The following is a 17,297-nucleotide window of genomic DNA, read 5'->3' as shown; positions in this document are numbered from 1 at the left end:
GGCCAAAGTAAAACAAGTCCTGCGCAATAGTCTAATATAGTCACAGCTAAATCTACCCCTCTAAGTGCGGTGTAATGCTCATACTTGTCAACATTGTTGAAGAAGAACAAGACATCACGCAAATATAAGGCAACAAGTTCATACAGAAGTGATATTTGCAGTGTTCCTTTATAAAAAATCCCACATGCTCGATTTTTGCGAAATTAAATACTACATCAACTGCAAAAAAAAAAATTCACTCCGCAGTCGCCTGCTGTCGCCCGTGCCACTAAAGCTTCTGGCACCATTTTAAGAAATCAACCGGCAACAGTTACGAAAGGCTCCACTAGACAGGTTTCACGTTCTGCTTGGAAGGCACGTGCAGTAGGGCAACGTGGTTTTATCAACGTTGAAGTAGGGCGCCTCAATTCACGCGCTTCTCCGCCGTACGGCAGCGTTGGCATCGAGACACCCGGCCTGGAGCTGTGGAACGCGGTAAATTTAAAATTATTTAAGCAAACCTTTGGCGTCATTACCTTGGGAGGAGCGTGACGCAAGAGGAACAACATAAGAGGTGCGCGGGAAAGCGAAGGGAGGCATTTACTTGGCCAAAGTCGACAAAGACATATATCGTCTTTTGTAGACATTTGCAACGAAAGGAGCAGATACGCGGTCAATTTTTTTCGGATGTAAATTGTTTGGTTTGCCTCGGCAAAACCGCCACGTACATACCACCCAATACAGCCGAGTTCTTATTTAGAGATCACGCTACAATACAAGGAAGATAGGTAGCTTGTCCTTGTCGTGGGAACAAATGCCACCGCGTTTGTCAAAAAGGGCCACAATTAACAATGCAATACATATTTCTAGGAGGTCAATCCCTCAACCACTATGGCATTGACATCTATTTTGTTCAATCTGTCGTGCATATAGGAAGAACTGTGAATGTAGAAACCAATTCTGGCGTCAAAAGTGGGGTATTAGCCTCCAAAAACGACGACAATTTAAAACACTAAAACACACACACCCGCGTGCTCCCGCTAGCTCGCGCGCAGAAAATCACACCTCTCAACGTGTTCTGAATGAATGCGACCTTTGTAGTAAATAGATTGTTTTATTGATATAAAGGTTGATGTACGGAACACGGCATTCTTTACGCTGATCCAGTCCTCTTTTATAGAAACCCTGGCAGCCCGGCACGCGCATTGTTATAGGCACACTTCAACCCTCAACTCGCGGTCCTGTATCGATCAACTGTATAAAAATTAGCCAGTGACTGGCACGTTGGAACCCTGTACGCATTTATCTGGACACGGATCGCTTTCCAACTGGATACAGAAACATGTACGCATAGTAGGCATGTACATCACAAGGGATGCCGGATACACCCTCTTTGATGCTTTAATTATGTGTTTGTCCCGGCGTTCATCTGTGAGTGCCACCTGTTTACCTCGTAGCTGGAAATATCGATGTGAGTTTACTTTGTTTACATTACCTCGGAATAAAACGCACAAAAGCTTAGTTGCTGGCGCCGCAACAGGCTTTGGGATTGCATGCGGTAGAAGTCATGCAATGAGAAAACTATGCTTCGCAAGGCAATGGCCTACTCCGTGCAGTCCGCTGCAGCCACGAAATAGTGTCTGTCATTGTAACACCTGTGTGCCTTACACTGGGGCAGGCTCCTCCATTTCGCATTGCTGGAAAGACAGCCTTAAGCTAAGCTGGCTTCCGGAAGCATATAAGACGTTGTTTACACCACAACAGCGGAAATGTGTTGGAGTGACACGGCCCAAGTCAAATAACGTCAGGGTGGCCACAACGGCGAAGTTCAGCTGTTGTAATTGGGTGCGGTGAGCGTGCGTTTGCGGAAAGGGCCAAGTGGGCGTGTCTTTGTAGGCATTCTTTCAAGACAACTGATTGGGCGGACAGGGGCGACAACTATGACACCAGTATGCAGTTCTAATTTTGTATTTTTAACGGTATTTTAAAGTTACGTGCAGTTAATAACACTGCACGTAACAAAGTTACGTGCAGTTAATAAAGGAAGGTTGGGTGGTTTTGTGAGCCGAAGCTACATCTGGGGTACGTGGCGCGGAATGGTGGAGGGCTCCGGATTAATTTCGACCACCTGAATGTCTTTAACTTGCACCGAAATCTCGCCACATGGGCGTTTTCGTCTTTCACCTCCACCAGAAAACAGCTGTTCCGGTCGGGATCTAATCCGCATCCGTGATCTCAGATGCACAACGAATTGAGCCACTGCTGCACGTGTGCCGTTGATTAATCAGCTGCCTCTACTAGTATTTCTCACCCAAACATTCGATTTATCGTCACTAACTACGCATTAGCTATTACTCTTGTTTTATTTTCAATTAAGCGATCGATGCCCTCAGAAGTTCTGGATTCCTCGTTGTCTTCGCTTGAGTGTACACTCCAGCTTCCTCCGGGAACGTTCTGGAGGCACCGCATTTCAGTGCCGCTGAGATCCGAGCCAGAGCCGCGTCGTTCGAGGCGGTCTCATCGTTAGACAGTAGCTGGACGGAAACGCGCGCTATATGTATACGTGATCGCCTTGTCGGCATCGCAGTTGCTTTCCTTGCACTCCGCGCAATCCCCAACATCAACAACGAAAGCGCGGTGCAACAGGTCCACTTCCCGGCGGTGTCGGCGACACGACCGCGGCGGGCGTCACGTTCACAGCATCCGGCGCTCGCCGAGCCTGACGTTGCAGCTGGGGCAGTTGTGGGCGGTGTCCTTCCACGCGTCTACCACCAGAGGAACCCAGAAGCACGGGAAGCTGCAACACAGAAACGCAAAACACCAATCATAACCCTGCTAAGGCAACGCGATACTGGGCAAAATTGTCATTTTGAAGGAATTGGGAAGAAGCCGAAACATAACCGCAAGAGGCAGTGTGTAGCAGTCGAGAACGCCAAGGAGGATATTTGGGAGATAGTTCACCACCTTTGCTTGCAGAACTCTAAATTATTATATACTAGTTAAAACAAAGTGGTGAAGAAGAATAGCTTATGAAGGGAACCGAACCCACGGCCTTGCGACAGCGCGTCCTATGCCTTACCAATTCAGGTATTTAGGAGGCTATATTCTCCGCCACTTTCGCGGGTACCTACGTTAGTGGGGCTGTATCCAACCCTTGCGGTTTTAACCAACGCTGCTCCCATTATAGAAATGCATAATAAAGAAGACGCAGACCACAAAAGAAAATAAAACAATGACGTTGCAGCACCCCTAACGGGAGTCTGTTCACACTCTCCTTTATTATGTATTTCAATGTCATTCCCGACCAGACGGGCGTCCGTCGAAGCCTCGATTTTATAAGGTCTCACCTCAGACACCTCCCTGTAACCTCCACCGCCATAAGCGTTTTCCACCCCCACCACCACATGGTGTGTCTCTTTTGCCGATAGTGATAGCACGGCAGTGAGCGCCTCGTGTACTGACCAGAAGACGCAGCACACTCCGACCATGACGTAGGTGCAGAGGCCCACTTGCTTCTTGGTGTGCGTCATGACGTCGTGGTTGCAGTGCGGACAGCGCATGTGCATAGGAGCGGAGCCCAGGGACTGCTGCGGAACCACCACCACGGTCGGCGTAGGGGCTACGACGGAGAAAAAGAACAAGAAATTGGCCGTTACATGTGGCGCGAAAGCGCTGCATTGATGGGTTAACGAGCGGATTTGTTTATCCAACGGAGAAGATGTTCAACGCCGGAATTGGAGCTGCTTTCTACGGGAAATGATTGCGGCAAACAGACAAAGAAAACCAAACAATGATATTATACGTAAAAATTGGCGGGAGGTATTAATAAAAAGAAATCATATTTATGTTACACGCACAGCAGCAGCTGCTCAGCGCTACGTATTTATATTTCAGTGTTTGCTGCGTGCTCCCGACGCCGGCGAGCGCAAGAGGGCATATATCACTACAGCTGCAGCGAAAAATAAACGTAAGGAAGCCAAAGCCCCAATTACTAGTCTACCATAAGTAAAAGAAGCCAGATGTAAGAGGTACAGGTGCCGTCAGAAGTAACTGGAGCACGGGAGCTGTGGCCGAACCGCATAGGAGCGTCGTCTAGCTACACCGGCGGTAAACGAAAGGAGCAGAACACGCATGCGCGCCTGCCGACGGTGATATCCCATCTATACTTCTCAATCCACTTCTTTTAACCATAGAGTTTCTTACAATATACACTAGAGAGGAATCTGGCGCTAGCGTCCAGCGGCTCACATCAAGGCCGTCTGTGTCGTCATGGGCCGTCATTATAACATGCCCTCGCCTTAGTTTCATCATTGGCTTGGATTGAAAAGTTTCAGTGACCGCAAATTCAAACAAAGTGCCACAAAAACGCGAAGAATAGAGTGCAATTGTGTAAGTAAAAAAATAAAGCAGGTTGTTTTATAACTAAAGAAAAAGGAAGTAAAGCGTATTTTTGCCGGTACTATTGTGGCTGCTATTCTGCGGCCAAGGTGGTAGTTACGAACAATGTTAATATTTGGGGGGGAACTCATCAGAGACTCTTATTTTATTGATTTTACCATTATTTGAAATAATAAGTTGTTTGAAGAGTTAAGTTAATAAGTTGTTTGAAGTCGTTATATTTTAAAGCGTAACGTTGGGTCTAATGTCAGAAAAATCTCTCAAACGCGCTGGTCTATACCCCTCGGGGCGCTCCACCTGCATCATTGATACGGGACAGAGATTATGGTGAGTGCTGACGAATTTTCGTCTGGCATAGCAGATTCTTATGCGCTTGTGCCCATTGAAAAGTTATGAAAATTAACTATTTTTGCCATGTGGTGTGTAAATGTTCCAGGGGCTTTCCCTGTTTTACATATGCAAAATCGATGGGGATAGCGTTGCTTATTTTGGCGGGACCTTCTCAGGTGTTAGATTAGTTGGTGGATCGTCATCTGCAGTTCCGGGGCTTAAAAAAGAAAAAAGAGAAAGAAACGAAAGCATTCTACTTTAGGGCCCCATTTATCGTGCTGACAGTTTTCTCGGAATGCTTTTGCCAATAATTAAAACGTCGTGACTTCAGTTTGGCAACAAGAAATGGCAGCTCGGTGTGTGCGATATAGTATTAATAGTAGTAGTAGTAGTAGTAGTAGTAGTAGTAGTAGTAGTAGTAGTAGTAGTAGTAGTGGTGGTAGTAGTAGTAGTAGTAGTAGTAGTAGTAGTAGTAGTGCTAGTAGCAGTAGTAGTACTGGTAGTCGTAGTAGTAATAGTAGTAGTAGTAGTAGTAGTACTAGTAGTCGTATTAGTAGCCGTAGAAATAGTAGTAGCAATAGCAGTTGTAGTAGTAATAGTAGTAGTAGTAGTAGCAGTAAAACTTTATGCTGCCCACAAGTTGTGATGGTTTCACCACTGAGTATTCACTTGGTCATGATTTCACTTGGTCACCGAGCTCCGGATGGTGTTTTCGGCCAACTAGGCGAGGGCCCCTGGCACGAGAGGAACTGTCCTAGAGATGGCATTCTCCCGCTGTGGGAGGGATGACAGGTGATGAAGGATGGCAAGAGTTCTACGCGATGCCGGTATGCCTCGGCATGACCAAAGGATGGGGGGAAGTGAGGATCCTTCTATGGTTCCTCAAAGGGCACGGGATGTTCTAGAACGTCTGTATAACAGCTAGACATGCGCGCATTATTCCTTCAGAATAAACAAAGAATATAGCTGATGGCAACTAGAACTAAGCACCATGACCGTAAGCTGCCTCGTGTGGTGCCTGAAATCATATCAAGTAACGCTGATGATTTCGCAGCGTTATTTAAATATTCGCTAAAGGCTTGAACATTCGCCAAATTTTGCATGAGCCTAACAAACATACCCTAACAAGCACTGCCCTGAATGGCCACAGCGTTTATTATAAATTTCGCTCTGTATCACTACAAATTGGGGAACTTTATGGTATAGTGGACACGAAAGTAGCCCCGCGTTTTTTAATGGCCAGCGGCGCCGCTTGATAGCTATCAGAGCTGCAAAAATAGTTGCAGGTCCAAGCTCAGCGTGCGTCGTACCAGTGAATCTCGGCAAATGATATCTTACAATAAAACAGGTATAACGCAGGGGAAATAGAATGCCAACTGTTATGTGTTAGGATTCCCAATCTTTCACAATGAATTCGGCATACTGTGTAGAAATACCGCTGCGTCTTATCAGCATGCGACCCACCCCGGCGGCTCAGTGGCCGAGGCGTTGTGCTTGCTGAGCCCTAGGACACCGTTGCCATCCCGGCCGTGGTGCCTTGTTTTCTGATGGAGGCCAAACAACAATAACAAAAAAAGCTCGTGTGCAAGATTTCGGCCCACTATGAAGATCCCCAAGTGGTCAGAATTAATACGGAGCCCTCCACTACGGCGCCCCTCATCGCCCGGGTGTTGCTCCGTCGCGCAAAACCCCGAAATATGAATTTTCTGTTTTCTATTCAAGTGCGAACTTTGCATCGGATCTTTCTAACGTACACGCGGGTTGCGTGAAATGGCGCACGCCTCAAATTCTGCACAAGCAGTGTGAGGACGTTGCTTTCGAATCACAAAAATGGACAAAAGACAGAGGAAAACAACCAACGACGACAGCCTGCACAGGGAAGAGAAAGTATCAGAACAAGCGCCCCCAGTGGTCGTCGCACAGTTTGGCTGCTCATTGTTATGACAGCTTGCGACGATGGATGACAGGCAGGCTAGCGCTACGACAGTGGCACAACAGGGGATAGCAGAGCGTCGTTCATAAGCTGTTATACTCGCGCGAAGGAAAACACGCGCACGTGATAACTTTATAGGGCACACGTTGCCCTTAAATATCGTCCAAATAACGACGACATCAGGGACGTTAGCGAAAAAAAATGTCACATACATCTAAACGGACTTGGCATTGTTGCCCTCATAAAACCTTGGTGCATTTTTCTATTTTGTCTCTTCCATATAATATAACCACTGGATACTCGGGAACTAACTTTTGAAGCTTTTGAAGCGGAGGTCGCTCCAGAGAGGTTGCTTCGAGTTCCATGAAGCGTTCGTCGGCTGACAATGCTTCGGACTTTATAAGCACTCACTGCGGAGCCGTTGTTGCGTCAGCTTACTACTCGGTCATGTTAAAAAAAGTTCTGCATAGATCTCGATATTATGAAAGTAGAAAAAACTGCGCGAAAAAGACAGGACCGTGACAAGTAGACCGTGACAAGTGTCCTGTCTACTTGTCACGGTCCTGTCTTTTTCGCGCAGTTTTTTCTACTTTCATGATGCTGCACCAACTAGCCCAACAACATGCTGTACTAATCTCGATATTAACTTGTTTCTGAATTAAATTACAAATGATTAACTTAACAAGCTTCGCAGAACCTCAAATCGTTTCAAAGTAAACTGAGAAGAAATATGTCGCTCTTCATTTTAAATAACATATGCCACATGTTTGTACGGCGCGTACGGAGATAATGAATTGGAAATGACACGTTCAAAATGGTAATTTTGTGTGAGACGTCCGCCCCACCTTTCTTGTAGTTTGCCGCAAAACGAAATATTAAAGCTGATTATGAAACGCCTACCTGGGTAGTACGCCATGACCTTAAAGGTGTCAGAGGGTGAAGACACCGGAGAGTCCACCTTTCCGCTCTGCCCGCGTGCAAATCCACGCCGCCGACAAACTGTTCGAATCCTAGCCGACCCCCGGACACCAAAAAGCCAGATGCAACTAGACGAGCACTGTCCAGTCGAGTGTGGCGTTTGTTGGTAAAAAGAAAATAGTCGTATGTAAGCTCGCAATCGAAGGGCAACCGACAGCGCGGTGTGAATAAAACGCGAACAGCACAAGGGCAACACGCAGACGGCAGTCGCGTCACCGTCTGCTCGTGCTCTGTTTTTTTTTTTTTTTTCTTTTGTTTGTGTATCCTCCGAGCAACAGCCGCGCTGGCCGCGCCGCAAGCGGCTCGCTTTTGAACAGCTGCGTTGGAAGACGACGGGCACCTGGGCGTGAGCGGGCGTTATTGGACGGCGCTCCTGCTTCTTCTTCTGCTACTCCCAATTTCTGGGAACAGTAGTTTGCCGCATACCGCAGCGACGTTGCACTATACGGAAGAGGCGCTGCATTCCTCAAGCTATTAAAGCGAAGCTTTCAGCATCTCACTGATGTCGCCTGCAGTCCACCCAAAACCCGCTGCAGGAAAGGCAAGTGTCTCTGACGATGATGATGATCGTTGAACCACCTCAAGGAAAATTGAAACGCTCTCCATGGTGGCAATCGAACCAGAGCCACTCGCGTTACGAAGCCGACGTCTATGTGGTATCGCCATTCCGGCACGCACGGTCGAAGCAGTTTGGGTTTGGATAGGGGTGTGGGACGCGCAAAATTAGACAGAAAAATCCTGCGCCTCTCCGTCTAACAGCGATGATGGTTGAACGCGAAGCTTTCTTCATGCGTAATGGAACAGTGAGGGGTCAAAGTAAAAGCCGATGCTATCGAAAGTGCAAACGGCGTGCGAGTCATAGTCAAAGCTCAACGAGTCAAAGTCCGAACCGTAACCCGGTCACAGCAGCAATACCGCAAAAACCTAATAAGAATTCCTGTCGTACGACATAAAACTTTGTTGTGACAACAAATGTCCTGTTGTTACGACAAAGCCATCTGTTGTTACGACACACATTTCTGTCTTCTGTCGTAACGATGAAGTAAATTTCCTCAAAGACAAACTTTCCTGTAGTCACAACAGAACTGCCATTAACGCTACTCTTCAAAATGTGCAATAACATCCAAACCATGTGCAACTTCTGATGGAACATTAGCATTCCGACAAGACAAGAATTCCGCAGGATGGAACATCAAAATGAAGACAGGATTACGACACGCGACACAACATCAGAATCCCGACACAAGAATAAGATAAGACGACAGTACGACATGCGAAAATACGACAAAACTACTGAATTTTTTCTTGGTGTCATTTTAACTAGGAGTTTAAGTAGGACTAGGCTTAAGCGAGTCAAAGTCCAAACTGCCACGAAAAATGAGAAGTCCCTCAAGAGAAAGCTTCGCGTGTAACCATTGTTGTGGGTAGACGGAGGGGTGCATAATTGGTTAAACACTTGAAAAACACCATGGGCCCCTCCCCGCTTTGAAGGTGGATGACTGCGGCGAAGCTGTTTAGCACACGACACAGTGGGGACTCAGCATTTTGATGGAAGCGAACTTATTATTTGGGAAATGACTAATTATTGAACGTCATTTGGAACTCGTCGTAATAAAAGTGTAGACTTAGCGGGTAACTGCTATACATTTTTTGTCGGGACGTTTTCGACAGAAAGGAGTTACAGCCGTGTTCTGTAACCCTACTTCTCCCGTAAAGGCACATGTATTGACATCAGACGACCATTATGCAACGTTTAACACTTCCCTGTGAACTAAATAATGGCGATTAAATGAAACTCACTCTGAAAATCGGAAAAATGATGAAAAAACTGATGGTCTTATATTTTCGTTAGAAAAATTTCCATAAACAGTAGTCATAGTCGTTTTACACTCAGCGTTCGCAGTAAAGCTGGCTTTTCCGCAAGATGATTTCAATGGCGCTCATAAAAAATGCACGGAATCCTGGAAATACCAACCTTAGCTTTGAAACAAAAAGCAGATAAAACGCCCGCTTCTCCGGAATCGGCAACATCAGCTGTTGCTTACAAAGACCGTTGCAATACGAAAACGAACAAAACGCCATTTTACAGAGCATGGGAGCTTTACAGGCGTTTTTTCCCCTGTCAGGTGTAAGCGTAAGCGGCGCTCAAAATATGCACCAATAAATGCATATTTTTGAGGGCCGCTTGCACTGCCAATGATTCTGAGGCACTCGATACTTGCTCTATTCCACTGCAGTTGACTCAAGAGTGAAAATGACAAATGTGGTTGTAAAGCTATTCAGCACTGTTTACTGAATGACGTGGCTGTTTATTCAGGCTTTACCACATTCCTCTTGTGCAATTTACTTCGTTCAAAAGGACATCTAGAAAAGGGCACTTCCCGTTTCAGTGAACTTTTTTTTTTTTTAGTGCGAGAGATCACCCTACATCATACCATGAAATTTTAAAGGTAACTGCTGAAGTTAGTCCATAACAGTTGGAGGCTGCCCATGTGTGCAGTAGAATTATTTTGCAGTCTTCCCGCTCGGACGAACTGCTGCTGAAGATCAAAATAGGAGGGGCGAATACGAAGGGGAAATTTCAACCAATTTACAGTACTCGTATCCGTCATTTAGCGGCAAGCACGCGCTTTTTAAATGAAGCCAATGGCCGGCATCACTTTCCCCAGCTTTGTCAAAACAACGCAAATATTTTGGGACTGAGAAAGGCTCCGCTTCAGATAACTTCCTTCTGTACATTTTTTTGTTTGCTTTTACAATCCATAAAAAGTAATGTCTTAGCTCTACCGGTTAGCTCTACACAATGCCCACGGAGGACAGGAAGGTAAATGGGATTTAATATAAAACAACAACCCAAACCTGTACCACATACGCTCCACGGGTGACGCCAATGGTAAAATAGAACAGGACAGGAAAAAGTTTAAAAATATATACTTTTTAAGGAGAAGAAAGAAAATGGGGGTGGGGGATTACTGCAGCGACACCACAGCCAGGAGAGCGGGCCCGGGGAGACTTCCCTGATCTCTCCTGGGGAGTTCTGGGAAAGGTTTGGTTGCAAGGGAATAGGTAATGGAAACACGGAAGCGCTTATGGGACTCAACGTGTACAAATAAAACACTCCAACAGGTTTCATCATCCACGTGGCTTCGCGTTTTTTGTCATCATATACAGTCCACAAAACTTGTACTGGACCGGCGCAATTAGTCATCGCCGGCCGTATACTGGGTAAAAGAGAGAGCACGTAGGCACCGGTGGCCATAGTCACCACCGATGTCAATGATTCTCGATTTTTTATCGAGTTTTCGTTTACTTACGAGGCACTACGTCGGTAAACATGTGAAATTTTTGGTCGAAGGGCTATTCTAGAGGGTTACATTTACAGGGGCAGTCATAAGTAAGGGGAGCAAGGATTTGTGAGTATATTGTTGTTGTATTATCTTATTTCAAAGGGAAGGCCATGCGACCATAATAAGGGAAGAAGGGAACAAAAGTTTTGTCTCCTGGCTTTATGACAGCCATTAGCGGTTTACAGGAAGATATTTATATTAGGAAGGACTCCTTTAAATGCACACCAGTGCGTCAAGGCAGTTTTTAGAAAAAGAAATTTATGTAAATTTACGCGAACCTGTTCTAATTACTTTTGACGGCATTTGTACATCTGCTGTTATCAGTACTGTTAAAACCTTCAATACAGAAGGCGAATCGACTCTATTCAATAACTTGTGAGATATTTGTGGGTAAGTTGGCCGGATTTCGGAGGTCAGTCCAATACAGGCTATAGGGTTTAAAAATTACCGGCACTATTATGCAGGACTGCTGGATGACAGTGAGTGGGACTGCCCTTACTTGGCACTCGAGCGTACTACTGCGTACTACTCTAGGGTGTACTACTACCCTGGTATATTAGTGCCTTCCGTATCTGTAGGGTTTATTAATGTGAATACCTGATAGGCCTCATTGAACGGCTGGCCTCCAATCCCCGGGTGTCGATCCGAATGATGACATAACCGAAATGAACCAAAAATGCCAGAACCGAACCAAACCACGTCAGCCGTATATAAAAGATGAAATATGATTACCAAGTTAATGATACATTAGCCATTGATAGCAGTAATTAGTAAGGTGGAATTAAAGTGGAATAATATAGATTAGGCTGTATAAGATGGAATAATATAAATTAGGATGAAATAATTATTGGTGATTGATAGTTACGATTCGTAGGGTGGAAATAGGGTGGATTAATATGGGTTAATCTGGGTAAAGATGAGATAATACAAATTAATTTTTATTTATTCAGTTAATAATATACTGCGGGCCAGTAATATATACCTCTAGCACAAGGGGCTACATGTGATACGTATAAAGAAGGAGAATCGAGAACAAAAAAAAATCAAGAGAAAAAAACGTCATAGAAATGTTCAACAATCGAAGTTTGAAACGTGAGACTCAAGTTGTTAAGTTGTTTCATTAAATCAGCGGATTCAAAAATCTTACAGAGAAAAAATTCCATTTGGAAACTGTTCGGGGTAAAACTGTACTTGTGGCGGTTCGTCGAGCGAAAATTACATAAAACAAGTTACGGTAGAATACGGTAACAGTAACAGTGAATTAAGATATAATAAGGTGAATTACACTGCAACTATATTCCCAGTCTACAGTGGACTGGAACTATATTCCCAGTCTACAGCGTCAGATGGATAGAGTAGAATATGGTTCGGTAAAATGTATTAGGACGGATTAGTGGGGATTACAATGGACTGAAGACGGTAAAATAGCCTGGTTGCTGCGCCGACGTGTGATCGTGCATGTGAAACAGTACCCGTCACTATATTGTACGCCAGGCTTTTGCTTTCGAAGAAAATAAAAAAGACCTGAGTGCAACGAGAAATTTTTCGAGGTCAGTCATCCTGGTGCGCACCTTTTGTACTCCTCACAACAGCACGACAACGCATGGGGGTTAGGAATTCATTCATAAATTCGTGTCGTATGCATCAGTGGCCGGAACAGACAGAACGTTCCGTAGCTGCCATTGGATAATTCGGCGTGGTGAGTGGCGGGTGGGTGGCGGGGTGGCGGTATGACCGAAGACAAAAACTGCCCGTTTTTGCTCAACGGGATTAGCGAAGAAGGGAAATATTATCCTAAACCCCACTGCGACATTTTACATTGTCAGCAATACAGCACCAGTCATTCCTGATGGCGCTTGAGGAATGCTGAAGTGACTTGTAAACGTGGCGAGATTACTTGTGCATGTAAGCCCTGTGTAGAAAAACATGACGAACTAGTAGAAGAGCAAAAGGAGCACCAGCTTGGAACGGTGGCCTCCGGTCTCTGGCTTCTCTTCGTCTGTCCCTGTCTTTACACCCATACGCCGTGTTTGGCCAGCTCTGGGTGCGTTAACGTAAATTTATTTAGTATGACAACGAATTGTGAAGTGCTCTTCTCCTTTCTTCCTCCTCTTTTCCGCTTTCCGATGACATTCGCCAGGACGCGATCTTGCCTTTGGGCGTTGTTGGACGAAGTATGATTTTAGAGTTCACGGCTATGCGCTTGCGTTTTTGCCAACGATATTTTTTTCTTCAGAAAAAACTTGAGTAGCACTCTCTTCTAACTTTTCTTGGCGCTTTTACCATCATTAGCCTTACGCCAGAAAATACTTCATCATCATAATCATAATCATCATAAAAAAAACTGCTGGCGATTACGATACTCCCTAATGCGATATTTGGGCGCAGCTGTTTAGCTGTTTTGACTGAGCAAAATATGTTGAGGCAAAGAATTTCAGACGGACAAAGTTGTATGGTTACAGAAAACTTATTTTGCAGCGGCTGACGAAGCACATGCACCGGTTGCCTCGCTCATTGTTCAGCACTCACTCGGGGTTCTGGCGTCGGTGGTGCGGAGCCTCCGCTCTGGCAGCTCGCTTAGGTGCAGCGGCTGGCGAAGTATACGCCCGTTTGCCTCACTCGCAGTTCAGCCCTCACTGCTAATGGCTGCAGTGCGCTGAGGCAGCACACACTCGTGGGTTCTCTCTACGGCAGCTATGTTCATTTAATTCGGAACGCTCGCTGGGTTGGTTTTTGCGATAGTAAGCGAAAAAAGGTGGCAGTGCAACGCCGGTACTTGCGGGAGGAAAAGCAAGCACAACAAGAACAGAACTCCCGTTGGCGCTGTTTCAGGCAGGGGGCGCGCGAGCACTACGGAGGCGGGAAATTTGAATTGCTTTGGGTGGTAGCAACGAGCGGATAACGGTGCTACAGCCCATTATAGTGAATAACTTTCTCTGCACTTCCATCAGCTGTCACGTTGAGTGGAGCGGCTTTATTCTTTTTAATATATATGGGCTTGATGTTCGCGATAGCAAATATATAATTCGAATTAAAAACAATATTTTGCCCCAAAATGCGAAGAGGCGGCGTGGCGGCATTTCAGGTCCGACGGTAACGAAAGGTTCTAATAGGTGGCGCGAAAACAGTGGAACGTCAGAATATTGAACTGACTTGACTTGAGTAAACCTGGGAGAACCGAGACGGGAGGGGAAAGGAAGAAAGCAATTTACGTGGCAGCTGCGGAAGAAGACTATCGTCCTTCGACGCCACTTGCAGCGACGTGAGCAGATATTCGGCCTTTTTTTTTTTTTTTTTTTTTCGTGCCCATACAACGCGTCGCCGCCAATGGGAGTTGAGGAGCCGCGACAAGCGCCGGATAGCTGACAGCCCAGCCGACGCGAGCTTTTTTTTCTTGGTCGGCCATTTTGCGCGTTCGCCTTAAAAATTGTTTCAGCTCGGGTCCAGCTTCGAATAAACTAACACTTAGCTCCCCCTTATCGCTTCAACTTCTCTTCCGATTCAATTAACCCCCTGATTTTGGCCGACTGCTCAATAATAACGCCTTTTTATTGTGTTTTCATCGTGAAATTATGATGTAGTTAGTTCGCAACAAGTATTCTGAGAGATAAAGAACAAACTTTTTTTTTTTTTTTGAGCAAACGTTGGTGGTCGAGCCGTCACGCGCTGGGATTGGTCGGCCTTGTTCTTCGGAGAATTTTTATTTTAGGGGCTAGGCCTTCTGGCGTCTCCTGTCGTCGTCGTAGTTGTCGTCTCATGTAGTCGTCTCATGTGTCGTCTCATGAGTGGGGACTAACTGTGCCATCGTTGTCCGTGTAGGGCTGCAACGAAACGTACCCCAGTAGTCACCGGAGGCCCCGTCGATACACGAGCTGTGACAAAACGGAGCTCCGCATTAATAGTTCGAATTGGCCTGCTGGGGTAGCGGCTGGGTTTCCCCGAATGTGGTCACGGTCAGAACGCTGACATGGAGGCGGTGCCGGTGGTTATTACCGCGATGGTGCTCGTTTAGGTGGTGGTGGTGTGGTTAAATTGAATACGACGATGCCGTGAATTCGCCAAGGATTAACGGAGATAAAAAATGTTATCCAAAGAGAGAAAGGGAAAGGGAGAGAGAGAGAGAAAAGAGGTAGAAAAAACAGTTTTCCCAGCATTTAAACTAGTTTAAATGCCTCTCTGCTGAGGATTCGTAATGTAGGGGGGAAAAGAGAGAGAGAGAGAGAGAGAGAGAGAGAGAGAGAGAGAGAGAGAGAGAGAGAGAGAGAGAGAGAGAGAGAGAGAGAGAGAGAGAGAGAGAGAGAGAGAGGGGGGGGGGGGGGGGGGGGGATTTTATTGAAATGAAAAAACATAGAAAGGTGGGCCTGATGGTAGTATATCTGGCCAGCTATTCTGTGTGTGGGAAGGGAAAGGGGAGGAAAGAGCGCGGATAGGGAACGAGAGAGATGAAGATGGCGTAGAAATGAATAAATGGCTATGTACAGATGCCTATACCGATACTGTGCATGTGTTAAAGTTAAGCCGGACGCGCCTCAAAAAGGCTGTAAAAGGAAGTGGGCGGGTCGAAAACATGAACTGCTGTGGACTTGGCGTACGATGCTTTACTATTTCTTTTTCCTTTGCTTGCGTCACAGAATTGACAATTTCGAACTGAGGTGAATGCCACCCAAATAAAACAAACTTTTCAGAGCTTGGTGATGCTTGTATTGAAAAGTTTTCGGAAAGTTGTCCTAAAGGCCGCCCACTGCCACCGCAATTCGCTGCCCCCTTATATGGCTACGAAATGAAACAAAGAGAAGAAAGAAAGGGAAAAAAACCTACTTATTTAAACGGGTTTAAAAAAATGCAACTTTGTTTTGTTTGAAAGAACTGCTTTAGCTAACTCAACTCCAATCGAGTCTTGACAGACCTTTTTTAACAAGAATAGAGGTATAAGATATGTAAAAAATTATTTCGCGTTATTCGCCGTCAGCCTTCCTGAAATCGAGGAAAATCCCAAAGAAAGAACGAGGAAACATAAACGTGAGTTGTGAATCCGAAATCATGATTTTATTGAACGCCGCATGGTTCTTCTTCCAGTAGGCATGTCGACGTCGGAGCGCGCGCGAATCGATGAATGGGCCAGTAGCTTCTGACGGCTGCTGTCATCATCATTGGCCAGTCCCACTGAGTGGGAACAGGTGGTCGTGGTTTGTTACGTTGCGTAGCATCCAAGTGGGCGTTCATGAATGAATCGTGAGACTGTAATTGAATATATTGCAATTGTGGCTAGTAATGTGCTCCCACCCAAATCAGAATTGATGTGTTGGCCGTGAGCTTCTGACAACAGCTATCATCGTCAAAGTCCAATCCACCTGAGTGGGTGTGCTGTTGGCATACATTCAGCCTTAACGTTAACGACGAACCAGGAAACAACACACGGATTGTTCATCAAGCTTCGGGTACCGGTTGATGAAGTTAGACCTGAGAGCTTAACGTTAGACATAACATCTGATCATTGTATACCCAATGGGGACGTCAGGCCACCCCATACTCTTGTTCGAAGCTAATGCTGGGGTGAGAATTGTGGGTGGTAATGCATCTCAACCAAGAGGATTGTTGTCACCATTGTAGTCACGTAGACGGCGGGTATGACGCCGACGCGGGATATACGCAAAACTCAGACAAAAAATTCCTGACACAATGTTCTTACAATGCTTTTGCGTGTAGTAAGGAAGCTGACTTTATCGTAATGCCTATTGATTAATTGAATAAACTCCATTCAAGACCGCAAGCGCGATGTTAGGGTGCTCGGTGGTGACAGGCGTCCTCAGTCCAGGATGCCTTGAGGGTGACCTGATCGCGCTGCCCTCCCTACCAACCTGCGCTAGGTAGAGGGGTCGTAGCTGGCCAGAACCTCAACCCACTGCTGCGTGGTAATATTGAGGAGAGGTGGTTGGGTAGGGGTGTTGGAGCATTCTACGGTAACGTAATAGAGAGTTCGCATATTTGGACAAAACTGACATGGGGCTGGATATTTAATAGTGACGTTGACGTGGTAGAGTGTATTCAGGAGAAATGTTTTTGTCTATAGCTCGCATAGTGTAGCAGCGTCGGTCCTGGAGAGAGTATAGTGAGGAGGTGGATATTTCCATCCTTGTAGCCTATATTGGGTGAGGATACCGTCGTATGTGAGGAAAGAATTGGATGGGGTTGGGGGTGAGGCAAAGGGTAGGAGGCCACTAGGGTAGTCGGCAACGGCCCGGAGTACATGTTCGCGGGCCGCGGCGTGAGTTGATTCATTGCCTTCTAATCCCGTGGGGCCTGGAGTCCATAGAATATATGCAAGGGCCAGA

At 46.0% G+C, this 17,297-nt stretch overlaps 1 protein-coding gene across 1 annotated transcript; it reads right to left on the bottom strand.

Annotated features, from left to right (window-relative positions):
• Positions 1–2,317: 2,317 nt before the first annotated feature.
• Positions 2,318–7,844, bottom strand: LOC144151398 (uncharacterized). Its single transcript, XM_077682439.1, has 3 exons — positions 7,541–7,844; positions 3,442–3,598; positions 2,318–2,776 (listed from the first exon to the last, which is right to left on the bottom strand). The coding sequence occupies exons 1-3, from the start codon at positions 7,554–7,556 to the stop codon at positions 2,674–2,676; spliced, it is 276 nt and encodes a 91-aa protein (XP_077538565.1). The 5' UTR covers positions 7,557–7,844; the 3' UTR covers positions 2,318–2,673.
• Between the last annotated feature and the right edge of the window lie 9,453 nt (positions 7,845–17,297).

Source organism: Haemaphysalis longicornis, unplaced genomic scaffold (assembly GCF_048455015.1).
Source record: "Haemaphysalis longicornis isolate Haplotype H1 unplaced genomic scaffold, Haemaphysalis longicornis Haplotype H1 scaffold_9, whole genome shotgun sequence".
Classification (NCBI taxonomy): domain Eukaryota; kingdom Metazoa; phylum Arthropoda; class Arachnida; order Ixodida; family Ixodidae; genus Haemaphysalis; species Haemaphysalis longicornis.
This window is presented reverse-complemented; position numbering and strand designations above follow the sequence as displayed.

What these genes read in the sequence shown, in the direction of transcription:
- LOC144151398 (XM_077682439.1), bottom strand. An exon ending in GGAGTGTGCTGCGTCTTCTG is followed by an intron (nt 2,777 to 3,441) that starts GTCAGTACACGA and finishes TCTGTGTTGCAG; the next exon opens with CTTCCCGTGCTTCTGGGTTC.